The 12984-nt window shown below is 36.5% G+C and overlaps 1 protein-coding gene across 2 annotated transcripts in view; it reads left to right on the forward strand.

Moving 5' to 3' along the window:
- Plc21C (Phospholipase C at 21C) overlaps positions 1–12984 on the forward strand; it is an 88718-nt gene that overhangs the window by 68201 nt on the left and 7533 nt on the right. For both annotated transcript variants that reach the window (XM_086972002.1, XM_022848598.2), the window contains exons 17-24: positions 385–565; positions 2014–2252; positions 3188–3388; positions 4846–4974; positions 6046–6329; positions 10506–10653; positions 10960–11036; positions 12420–12573. In XM_086972002.1, the coding sequence (XP_086828128.1) occupies positions 385–565; positions 2014–2252; positions 3188–3388; positions 4846–4974; positions 6046–6329; positions 10506–10653; positions 10960–11036; positions 12420–12573 (1413 nt within the window). The remainder of the gene's footprint in view (positions 1–384; positions 566–2013; positions 2253–3187; positions 3389–4845; positions 4975–6045; positions 6330–10505; positions 10654–10959; positions 11037–12419; positions 12574–12984) is intronic.

Here is a 12984-nt window from a genome sequence, read left to right on the forward strand (position 1 = left end):
TCTCTGAGCCAATATCGTAGGCGATACAGTTATCTATCGTCTTAGCTGTACTCCTGTTATCTATGCTAGGGAAATTAAAAAAAAAAAAACTTTACCCATTATCATTGACTTCTTTATTGATTTTTTGCCCTCAACATTGCAACCCTAAAAATAGTCATGCTGCACTCGCTCAGCAGATAGCCTAAAATAACACATTCGGTGACACATCAGCTATTTCCTCGTCTACAACCACTTATAACATTATCTAGAATTACGAAATGCCCATTTTCTAGCCAAAACAAGCAGTAGCTATGTCGTTCGGGTATATAGGTAGTTTTAGTGATATTTGACTTTTTGTATCATATGTAATTAACAAGTAGCCGCTGAAATTGTTCATCATTTCAGGTAGTTCTGCCGGATCTGGCTGTGATTCGCGTTCAGGTGTGTGAAGAAAATGGCCGTTTTCTTGGTCACCGCGTGCTGCCCGTGGTGGGGTTACGCCCGGGCTACCGGCACATCTCTCTAAGGAACGAGGCGGGGCAGCCCTTGACGCTGCCTACGCTCTTCGTCCACATTACAGTTAGAGGTATTGCCCATAGGATATGTGCGTGTTTATGTAGATTATATTTTTAGATTTTTTAGATTTATATTTTTTTCGTATTTGCATATCTGCCAGTTATTCAGATCTGCTTAACAACGGATGTTTTTGCAACCGCTCATATATAACTTTAATAGGTTTATGTGTTTTGAAGTAATAAAATAAGAATATTAAAAAACTACTTAGAAATAAAAATAAGTTATGTTACTTTTATTTTTACTAAGCTCTAAAGACACTTGTAGTGCAATCGATTGAAATGAGACAAATTGGGAGTTTGTTTCAAAGGTAGCGCATAATGCTGGGGGATGCACTGGCGTTATCTACGGTACGCTCTGTGACTTCTAGAAGTTTATCTTAAAAACACTGAGAGCTCTTCCAAAGCACATGTTTTCGATTATGGCTCCCTCCGTATCTATAATTTCATACTTTGTAGTTGTTTACCTGTTAAAAGATTCGTGTGAAATTTCACACTTCAAGCCGGTATGAAAAAAAAATAGGTGTATAAGATGAAGCCGCTACGCGATACAACAATATAGCATCTGTTGAGTCTGATTAAGCAAGAAAAGAGCTTTGACCAACGGGATCAACTATTAAATACTTCGATACACGTTTCTACAGTTTACATAACACTGTTGTGAAACGTCTGCAGCGGACAATGGTGGTGACTGTAAGCCAAGCATACGAATTCAATAAAAAAGCTCAGTTCTGAGTACCATTCGCAAGAATGTTGCGGATCATGTATAAGTTGGCTTGTAGAGCGTTCATTCGCTTGTATTTTTTGCTTTACAATTGGCTTTTAGTAAAACTATGATTATACATATATTGAAATTTTTTACATAGCTATTATACCACTTCTTATTTGCGTTCTGCCTCTTGTCCAGTTTCTCTAATTCATTTAGTCACCTCTTCTCCCGGCCGCACTGCTCATTTAAGAGTAAATAAATTCTCACATTATTTTATCCCCAGAATAAGCTCTCTTATAATACTCTAATGTATGTACTGCTTTAGCCAGCCCAGAGTTATCCTTAAGAACTTGCCTAAGATACTACTCGGTCATTTCTGTGCAGTAAGCTTACGGTATATAATTTTTTCATACTTTCCATATTTGTACTGTTAACATAGGGCATTTTGCACAATACCATACTATATTTAGTCGTATATGCCAAAGCTCTGTGCTACGTATATCATACACGCTACTGCTATCCTTAATTTGGCAGCTTGTTTTACCAACTGCGTAAAAAAGCAAGTAAATCAAATGTTTAGTTTAACTCCTAAGTATTTTATATAAACAATCTATAAATAACTTAAATATAACCTCAATTATGCTTAAATAAATGAGTTTTTGTACTGTTACCATTATATTGGAAAAATCTATATCATCAATGTAGGGATTACGTATAACTATGAGTGGTGACGGCCATATATCACAATTACAGATTACGTACCGGATGGGCTTTCCGAGCTCGCAGATGCCCTGGCTAACCCCATCCGATATCAGTCGCGGATAGAGAAGCATGCCACCCAACTGTTGGCACTCACTGGAGGAGATGACGATGAACCTGCGGAAGATAGTTCCACGACGGAGCAAAAATTGACCGCCGACACTTCCGATTTTTTGGCAAGACCGGGGAGTAATAATAGCATCCTACCGGAACGATCGCACCACACGATGCAGGCGAGTTCCTACTTGTGTCTTGTAGAAACATAGTAATTCCAGAAAACGAATTTATGAGGTGTCTGCCTAAGTTTGGTAAAAGAGGCGCCGGATGCCTATAATTAGATTAAAAATCTTCTAATACGATCCTTAGAGGTAAACAGAGATGTTTTGAGGCTTAAATGCTTCCGATTAATCGGAGTAGGATAGGTTTAGCCTATCGAGTGCTACAATTTCAAAAGGGGCTTAAGTTAAAACGTTTTCTTAAAGAATCTTTAACAAATTTTTGAAGAATCGAACTGTTTTCAAGTCTTCCACGTTAGTATTTTTTCTGTCCTTTCAACAAACACAACATTGTTTCAGTCTTGAATCTAACACGCCGTGGAAGCTGCCGTCCCATTAATCGGTCTAAATATTTGAAACCAGTTGGGTAACTTAGCTTAGTTGTTTTTCAACTAACTTACGGTACCTACGCAATGTTAAGTCGATATACAGCTTGTAGTTCATTCACTGATATCTAACAATATCGAAAATAAAAGACTCGAGTTGCTGGATAATCATAATTGTCTAAGTAGAAATTTTTAGAATTTTTTATTTCAGTTTATGGTGTCTAGTTTCTTAGTTAATTTCCTATCTATAAATCCGAGCATTTGATTACGGCGAAAAAGTTTAGCAGTCTGCAAATTGGATGGCCCTACAATTATCAACACGAGCCTCGTTTTGTTAATTATAGGATCTGTTGAATATTTTAGAATTATCAAAGTAGACCCAATGTAAATATTGAACCTAAATTGGCCATGATATGAACAAACGTCGAATTGGAATCGAGTGTTAGCGTCTAGAGTGTAATTTATCTCATATGACGCAGAATATATGTTTGTTTCTTCACTGAATAGAATAGGGGGCTATAAATAAAAAAAAAGTAATGCCATCGCTGCTGTTTTTCATCGTTGCAGGTGTCGTTAGAGGGTGCACGGGATCACTCACCTGCTTCAAGTGTAGAATATAGTGCGCATGGACCAGGAGCTATACATTCCATATCTCGCGATGGCCCAACCGCTATACCTACAGCAACTAACCTAGCTGAACGTAACGTAGTTAATGAGTCGGCCAATGGAACAACTTGCCAGTCACCAACCAAGCACCCTTCTCCCCAGGTAACAGAGCAATTACAGGGCTGAAACCAAATCTCGTCAATTTCAGCACAGCTCCCTACAATTTGGCCTTGAAGAGAGGCGAAACTTCGTGCATTATTTCGTCCGTTTCCATTTTGGACTAAAAGGGTTTCGAAAAAGGATATTTTTTAATCGACTGTCAACCCTTTATACTGACAGATGTACGCCACACGTTGACATATACGGTTTTTCCGATTTGTTTTGAAATGGGAAGAAAAATAAACACTTTTCGACCAAATATTATCTTTTGGTGAAGTTAGATCTTTCTTTTACCGAGATATGGACATCTTGATCCTATTCGATAGATACGTTGACTCGAAAAAAAAATGTTGTTTTTCTTAAGGCAATTCACTTTGTAACCTGAAGTTCGTTCTATTTGCTCCAAAGGTATTTTGACCGCTACCGATTGATAAACTATCGTAGTTCGCATCCAACTGCTATCAGTTTAAGTTGCCTTTTTGCTAAGTTTTGTGCTTAAATTATTGGCATATGGACACGAAACATTAGCAGAGAACGTTTTTTACATTTTTCAAATTTAGACAATGCAAAAATATATAAAGAGCGAATATATAAAAATATTCTACATTTTTTAGGTATAATCTCTGGGTTGTTGTACCAACTCTGTTGTTCTAAGTTAACTTACTAGTATCATCATATGCTTGAGCTGAAAGTTAAATGCCACACTAAAAGCCGCTAACATATCCAAACTACATTACAGAAGGGCTCGAATCTCTAGCGCTACGTAAATTTTAGCTTCAGTGTATGATGGATACTGCGAAACAATCCTCCATTGCCAGTCTACTAATAATAGTCATTTGGTTTATTTTACGATAACTGCCTTTGAAATGCGCAAAGAACTGCTCTAAAGAAGGTTGAATTGGTCTAACAAAAGCTCAGAATGTCAAAGAACCTCAGATAATCCGAAAAATACCAACAAACTGTAACGAAAAGTAAAGAAAGCATCTTTTGCTCAAAATTAGGACGCATATTGAATGCAGAACTGGACATTTTGAATAAAGAAAAAACAAAGTTAGTACTGAGATCTCGAAAACGCTAACAACAACTACAAATTTTGTCCCACTAGGACAGGCAAATGATTGTTATTATAATTATGTTCGGGAAATCTCTCTGTTATGCTACGACGCGCAAAACTTTCAGTAATTGTCTAGCAGCTTTCTACGATTGCGCGAAACTAGGATAACTAACTATATATCTTGTTTTAGAGATATAGAAAAAACTACTATTTGAAAGGTATACAGTGCACGCTATCACTTTAGGAATTGTGACGAAAGCAAGATTTTTCCCGTTCTTGTGCCTTATGTAGAATTTCGTTCATAATTTTCTTACTTTTCACAAGTTAAGCACATGTGTGAGATTCTATTGGGTTTTATAAGAACAAATGCTGTGTCGTACCTAACTTACCGCTTTCCCGTTCTTAGATTTTGTTCCGACAAGACACGATGGGAAGCTCTCAGCCACAGCAGCAGGCAACAACGAGTCTTTCAAATGACGTGGCGGTCGAAGCAGGTGTTTCTTCAGCGTCCGGTTCGCTTCTTGAGTCGAGTCAGGTGGATTATGCTGCTTCATTCTTTGTAACTTTCTACGAAACTTTATCTATGTTTTTTAAGGAAAATATTAGTGAGATATGATAAACAAAAGAGATTCATGTGCAAAGCTCAAGTTCACAAGTGGCTAATTAACAAATCAGAAGTGGAACAGGAGAATTCTAAGTTAAAAATTGTGCCCTCGGAAACGTGGTAGAGCCGAGACTTGTTGGGCTCGCGCCTGACAATGTTAATTCAAATGTAAGCCATTCACAAATCATATGCGTTTATTTCACAGCATATTTTCGAACAGGCGATGCTGTATCAACTAGCTAGTAATAGTGTAGAACTATTTTGCTGGAAGACGTACGTCAACTATCCAGTTTGTAGAACACGTAAATACATTTTTTTGCTGATAGTCCGTGATATGCTAGCCATACTTCCTACTTACAAGCTGACTCAAATAAATTCCACAACGGCTCCGACCAACTCTAGAGTTTCCCCTGTTGTTGATCTTTTATTCAGCTGTGCCGGAACTAGTAGTTGCTTCTTCTGCAGCTGTTTCTTCGCTTGCAATGCCGTAGAATATCGATTTAGGGCAACAGAAGAGGCTTATTATGTCGCCAATACTTCGCTCCATGCGAAAACACTTTATAATATAATGGATATTCTTTGTTTAAATGGCGATGTCAAAGCACTGCTCCGGGCCATGGCTACAAATCTGTTTACATCTTATTTAGATCAAGTTCACTTAAGATAAAAATCACACGTGTCTCACACTAGAAACAACGCGGGACATCGAGATTAGTAGCATTAACGATAAAAGCAAGCAAGCAACAGTTCCATATGGATGTCATTGATAAGGACCGGCCTGCGTTAAAAATCGTTTATCTAAATGCAATTTATACAACACTTATATAGTTAAAATTAATGTAATCTGTTTATAAGGCTAAGCGTTTTGTGTTTAAGGATCCAGCTAACCTAAATCCAATTGTTCTATTTCGTGCTGAGTTCGCGCTTACTTTCTCTATACACACAGTAGTTTCGTGCTCTTAAAAAAATCAGTTAATTCTTGCTCTTTATATATTCTTCCAGGTTACCGCCCAGGGTTTGGAAAAAATTAGGGAGACTAAACCAGTGGTAAAGGTACTTGCTAAATTGGAAAAAGATTTATTAGCAGTGCGCAAAAAATTTGAGAAGTTAAAAGATCGTGAACGTGAATCGGAACTACAAAAAGAAGAGAAGTGTATACAACAACATCTGCAACAACATCCACATTCAGCAAGCGGAGGCGCTTCCGTTGCATCTGTAGCGGGACGCATGAAACTTGTCGCAAAAACCACAGCGCGTCTGGGGAAGAAGATGTCATGTGGTGACGTGTAAGTATTACATTTTTATTTTTGCTTCTAAACGTTTCTGATTCCATGAACATTGTTTCACATGTATGGTCATCTGTAAAGTACAGTTCAAATTTGTGCATATAGACAATTTAGATAAGAACAGCAAATTTCGATAAAAACTCAGGCTGAATATCCTTAAAATAAAGTGTCCCTTTTTCGTTTCCACCTATTTGATAACCGTAAAATTTAGTCTTCCTCGTAAGTTCTAGTTTTCCTAGAAACCTCTCTTAGTAAGTTCAAATTATAATCGACAACAAGCTATTTGCAAAGCCTTTGAATTATACTTAAATTTTTAGCTTTATAGCATGTACTTATACCGTAAGTCTTACTTTATCAGAAACGTCAGTCGAAATAGTTGTGTGAGTAACAATAACAGCAGCGAAAATTGCCACTACACTTGGCAAAATTATTTCTCTCTGTTTCAAATATTCAAAAACATTCTCCAAAAACAGCGACTTATGCATTCTGGATAATCAATATCTTATTTATGATCTTGATTGGACCTGAATTAAGAATGCTTGTGCTGGTGCTCAAGAGGTAAAACTTGCAGCTGATCCTGTCCGCTTTTCGAAGAAAGCCATTTTCGCTGCTGTAAATTAATGGCTGATTTGTAGACCTGAAATTTTCGACCGATTTGGACGAATTGTTCGAGTTCGGAAACTGACTAAACTAAAAATTTTGTTTTTGGTGCTTGACCTAAACTGCCTTCTAACTTCCAGCCTTTAAGTCCTTTGACTACTCTTATAATACCGTAAGGTAGAAGCGTTCAGCCTCATAGCGTTGCGACCTTCACATGTGGCCCTCTGGCATTGTTGGGATACAATAACATTAAACGTCGTTAAGTGACCTACTTAAAGAGAGAAATACTTTCTTTGATGGGAAATGTTTGTGTTACTTAAATTCAGTGCATGTGCATCGGTATACAGCGCTCATATCGCTCATTCCCGCGGGAAAAGACAATAGGCTATAGTAAACATTAAATATAATCGATATTATTATCAATTATCCAGGGTGCCTTTAACTGCATACTACTAATTCACAAGTAATCTCCGCGGATATATCTAGTGAAGGGATTCGATCGGTCAGAAAGTCATTTAGTTTTTTCGTTCATTTTTTGAAAAAGACCGGATGAACTTTCCGATTTTTTTTTCTATTCTACGTGCTTTTCTTCCATAGCCAAAGCGACAAATTAATTTTTTGCCGAAGGATGAAAACATACATGGAAGTGGTAAAACTTTTAGTGGATTTTGAACTTTTATCCTATTTAGAAGGTTTGCCTCTATAATCCGATGAAACACTATTTGGGTGCAAGTGCAAAAGAAGTTCCTCGTCTATTATCTATCGGAATTATTATTCTGATTAACTTCTTTGCATATTGGAAATTTCGCTTTCTGTTTGTGGTTCGAAAGTTACAGTTTTCTTTAACAATGCGAGTGTACCACGTGTGGGTATTTGATCCACTTTCTGCATTTAATAGGTCCCAAATTTAGGCTATTCTAAAAACGTTTGAATCGAATCTTGCCTTTTTGACTGAATCTTCCGGAATATCTCCCGAGAGAGCACATATTGAAGTTCTACGACTTGTTAAATTCGGCAGTGTTGAACATTTATGTAGCCAAAAACATCAATTTTTTAAGCAATCTGTTTTACGAAGCGAATTAACGCTATATCAGCCGAAAATAGGAATACTTTTAGACTTCAGTCACTGACTGTGTTTTCCGACTAACTTTTACTCTTCTTTTTAAAAGGTCTCTTATTAGGGAGTTGATACCCTAAGGTGTTCTAAGATTAGCTATGATCGCGACCATAAAAAGAATAGCTATGGAAATTGAAGAACATTTATATTAAGTTTCACTCTCGTATATGACATATCTAGCTCGGTCTTTACTTCAATATATATTTCCTTTTACACTATATTACACCAACGGGACTGGCGCGACACCTTGCAAAATTATAATTTATTTTCTATGCGACTCAAGGGTGCTATTAGTTTTGAACAAATATAGACTTGCCAAAAGTTTTTGAATCGCACTTATAATAATATCTCGTCGTCTAGCTTACAGTTCGCTCCGTCTAGATGAACGATGGATAAAGAGTCAAAACAATTTGCTTCATTCCATTTAATACAAGGGCATTTAAAACGTCATTTTGATGTTGAGATCATACGAGTTTACGCATAGGCTTACTTATCTTCCAGAGCGTTTAATTTTAATAAAATATGAATCCCCGGAAGCATAACGCTAGAATCGTTTGGCTTACTTAGAATTAGCTGACTTGCGATTAGATACTTTTAAAGAATTCAATTAGTACGACTTTTTTTTTTTTAGTTTTAATAACTGTAATTACATTACATTATTATTAATAAAAGTACTTTTTATTGTTGGCTTTGAAAGACTATGATTGCATGAAAAATTAAAAATTCAAGTCTTATTTAGGCTACTTTCTTAAATTGTTGTTTTTACAGCTGTTATGCTCAATCGATAAGTATGAAGGGTTCCAGAAAATGTAAACCTCCTGGCAAATAATGGCTAGATATCCCAAGCTACATTATATATAAAGACAACAGCATGAAAACGACATTTTTGCCATTTCCGATTTGCGTTATTTGTATTAGTTTTGGAATAGCTGAAGAAACTGCATATAAAAACTGATCAATGTTTACCATCATACGGGAAGTGATTCCATATTTCGTACAAAAGAAGCGTTCACTGTGTTATGATCGTATGGTGAAAAAAGTAGGTATACGTGAGAATATGTATTATATAGGTATCAAAATTACATAAAGGTGTTCTGTTAAATAGGCCAACAACGGCAAAATATTTCCATTTTTGCTCATCATGCTCCCAAACTCAGTGAACTAGAGATCAGGTGAAAATATACAGTAAACATAAAGCTCAAGAACTTTCAAGGAAGTCTATATGATACATACCTTATTTCAAAAATAACCTCAGTAACAAATTTTAGTATATGCTTCATTCAAGTCATTTTGAACGGCTTCACTGAAACGTTGTGCGTTAGTGTATGACGATAGACACAAACCTACGCTACGGAACTATTAGGTATGAAGATAAACATACTTCAGGTAGGCATGAGGGGTTGTTGTCTAGATTCAAATCCAAACGTAGGCACCGGATGTAATACTAGAAACACAGAAACATGAGGAATATGCATATATCTAAATACTGAGTCAACATTTTCTGATTTTGTTCATTTTATAGCCATAGATATTATGAAAGAGCTCAAAAACTCGACTTTCCATTATAAAAAAGCATTTGTTAGACCCTTGATAACAAGTATGATGGAAGTCAATGCTATTAGGAATCTGCGCAATATATATATATATATATATATATATATATATATATATATATAGAACCTTCAATTGACGATACATTAGTAAACGTTGTTGAAAATTTGTATACGTAGATAGTTGATGGGTGGCTACAGGCTCCTGTCGTGAAAAGTGTGATTGTTCTTTTTTAATGTCTATATGTAGGGTCAGTGTTGCAAACTTATTACGCCAAACAACTTCAATGTATGTTCTTAATTAAGGAAAGCTACGAGTCACAATTTTTCGGTGAATTACCCGCAACATACCATTAATGATTTAGGGAAGAATGTGGGCTAAAAAGGTAAAACTTAAAAAATAAAACCATTAAGTTATTGGGAGCACGTATAAAATGAAAAACAACAAATATATAAAGGTCTTCGCGGCCGGCAGGGGTTACTATTTTTAGTGCATTTATACACAACTGATATTCGAATGTGAAGATAAGCAGTCACTCTACGGATATGCTCATTTATATATACAAGGTAGCATTATAACATATGCACATTAAGGGTACTACTAAAGAATTTCCGCAAGCTCCTGCAAAAAGTGAAGCTTGTGGATGCATCAAGCAAGATGATATAAGACACTGGATGTAGGAAAAAACAAAAAAAATGTTACTCTGTTGGCAAAATATTTAACACCTTGTTAATCGGATTTTTAGGTTACATACCTAATGGAATTGGTATTTGTCTCATAGAATTATTTATCAATGAAATTGTGTGTATAAAGAAGCTAGTTAAGCGTCTCACCAATATTGATTTTCTGTAATCTGTTTTACTATTCGTTGAACGTTGGCCGTGGTGTTTGGAAATATCCGCCCGCAGTGGACACGTACGAAATGATGGCGGTCCGTCAGAAGAACAGCGACTTAAGATCGAGCAAATGCAACGGAGCCACGCAGAAAGTGTGGCTGCCATTTTACGAGAGCAGTATAAAACCGAGATGCAGATTCAACAAAAATATTCAGATGCGGTACGTTGCCTACAGTAATTCAGCTGTTTTAACTCAAATTAAGATATTTTCTTTCTGATTTTGTCACTTTTACGGGAAAGGATTTTAAATCAAACAGGAGTTGTATTATGATTTCACTTTAAATATACTTAATAGAAATATATGTTAAACGTGTCTTAGATGGAATTACAGTAGAACTAACGTAGGCATAGCCTCAAAAGATAAAGCTAGTACCTAATGATAATAATAATAATAATTATTATTATTGTTATTACAGAATTCGAAAAATAAAAGATTTTTAACCAAAAAGGTGATTTTCCTTCACAGGTATTTTCAGCAATGGAGAAAGCGATGCTTCTATCACAAACTCAACAAAATCAACAGCTTCAAGATCTACATGATAAGTAAGCTGAATTAGGTAGTTTATGTTAGTGGATTATTTGTTGTATCGTGGTGTAGAAATAAGGTCGTCGGCTAATGAAATTACCTATACAGATAAAAGTGCCAAGTGACATAGCACTGGCTTTTATCTTCCCTAACCGTCTAAATGCCAGATCAAGGTTCTAAAGAGCCAGTACAGATCAGGCACTTCCAAGGTAGAAGCCGGCATACTATAAATTTCAGAGTGCCATACGATAAGTCAATAGTCGCTGATGTTATGCAAATTTATAATGAAAATCAATATTCAACACTCTGGTGTAGTTAATATATAAATATATACAAATATACAAATAAAGGAATGATAACTATTGTTTATACTTATTATTAGATCCAACGAGTGACTAGGAAACGTGCGAGATTTTTTTTCCAGCCGTTTTCTTTTGATTGAAAATTTGTGTTTATAACACCGTTCTTATGGGTAGAGATATGACTTCTTATGTTAGGTCCCTTTGCATGTTGTTAAAAAGGCTATTTCTCTGTTTATGGTTCCTTTCAAAGATTTTTTACACAGTTTCTGATCTCGACAAAACTCCGTCAAACTTAATAAAATTCCGTCTATAATACTAAGCCCTATGCGGTACGCTGACGATACATCAGCTTGCAGTTTAAGCTTTTATTTCCTAACCGCATTAACCATGTTTAAACTTGTAGTTACTTGCTACCTTTATGTCTGACCCGTTGGGTTTACCGTTGCTACTAGGTAGCTGCTTCCAGCCAACTTTAGCGGCTTCGCTATCTCGACGCAACTACGTTTATCGAACTGGAGTGTGCTGGCGGTATAGCGTCCTCGACATCCTCATCACTAGGCTGTTCACCATCCTCACGGCTATACGCCGTCTTCATAGCAGTTCAGTACCTTATTATCCTCGTCAATCCATCGTTCTCGTACGATGACGGCCCCTTTTATTCCGGGAGTTTTCACAACCCAAACTTGGCGATAGCCTCTCTGTTTTAGGGGCCATGTAGGCTGTGAGAGCTGACGTCGCTGCTGGCATTAACAGCTACCCCTGTCAGTCTGTCTCCTCTGGCAACCTTACTAATTACTGCACCTTGAATCCATCTAGCTGTTGCTTTGTTCGTATTTATTTTTGTTAAAAAGTAAGTATTTCGTTGATGTTTTGATGAATGTGGAAATCACCTTACCTAGGTCTATGTGCTCTCCTTATAAAGTTGCGTACTAGGCAATAGCAACACTCTTGCTTTGCAAGTAAGTATTGGCACCACGAAATGCGCATAGTTGATGGGAAATTTTAAAATAAAAACTCTGTTTCATAACTATCATCTTGTCTATATATTTTATAGCGCAGTATAGTTAAGGTTTTAACATTGCTTCTGTTCATCGTCAGGGAAGTGGCTGAACTTATGAAGCGTCTAGAGACATCGACTAAAGACGATATGAAACTCCTTATTAAGAAACACAAGGACAAGAACGAGCTCGACCGAATCAAGCGCGAACTACAGCAGAAGATGATTGGCGAAGCCGTCACCGAACGTCAAAAGGTTGTACCAATGCTAATTAAATTACCGTAAACATCCTGCTAAATCAAAGTCACTGTATCCAAAGTAGTGATTGAAACCTGAACAGCATGACTGTTCGTATAAGAACATAAACATAGTACAGATAGGTCCTGTACAAAAACAGTTAATGCTTACACGTTATAAAACAAAGTTGGAATGTGGAGTAATTATCCATTTCTTAATAGTTGCTTAGTGGCAGGCATCAAAGCCAACTAGCAGAATAACCTTCAGAATCTTTACTAGCTATAAGCCTAGCAATATGAGATTTCATATGATAATTGTAGATCTTACGAGAGACATTATACAAAATCACAGCACAACCTTCATAACACTCAGGTGTGATTTGTGAGGACAGAACTGCCTCATGCTAACAGATATCTCAAATGAGTATTT

This window comes from Varroa jacobsoni, unplaced genomic scaffold (assembly GCF_002532875.2).
Source record: "Varroa jacobsoni isolate VJ856 unplaced genomic scaffold, vjacob_1.0 scaffold_1361, whole genome shotgun sequence".
NCBI classification, from domain to species: Eukaryota; Metazoa; Arthropoda; class Arachnida; order Mesostigmata; family Varroidae; genus Varroa; species Varroa jacobsoni.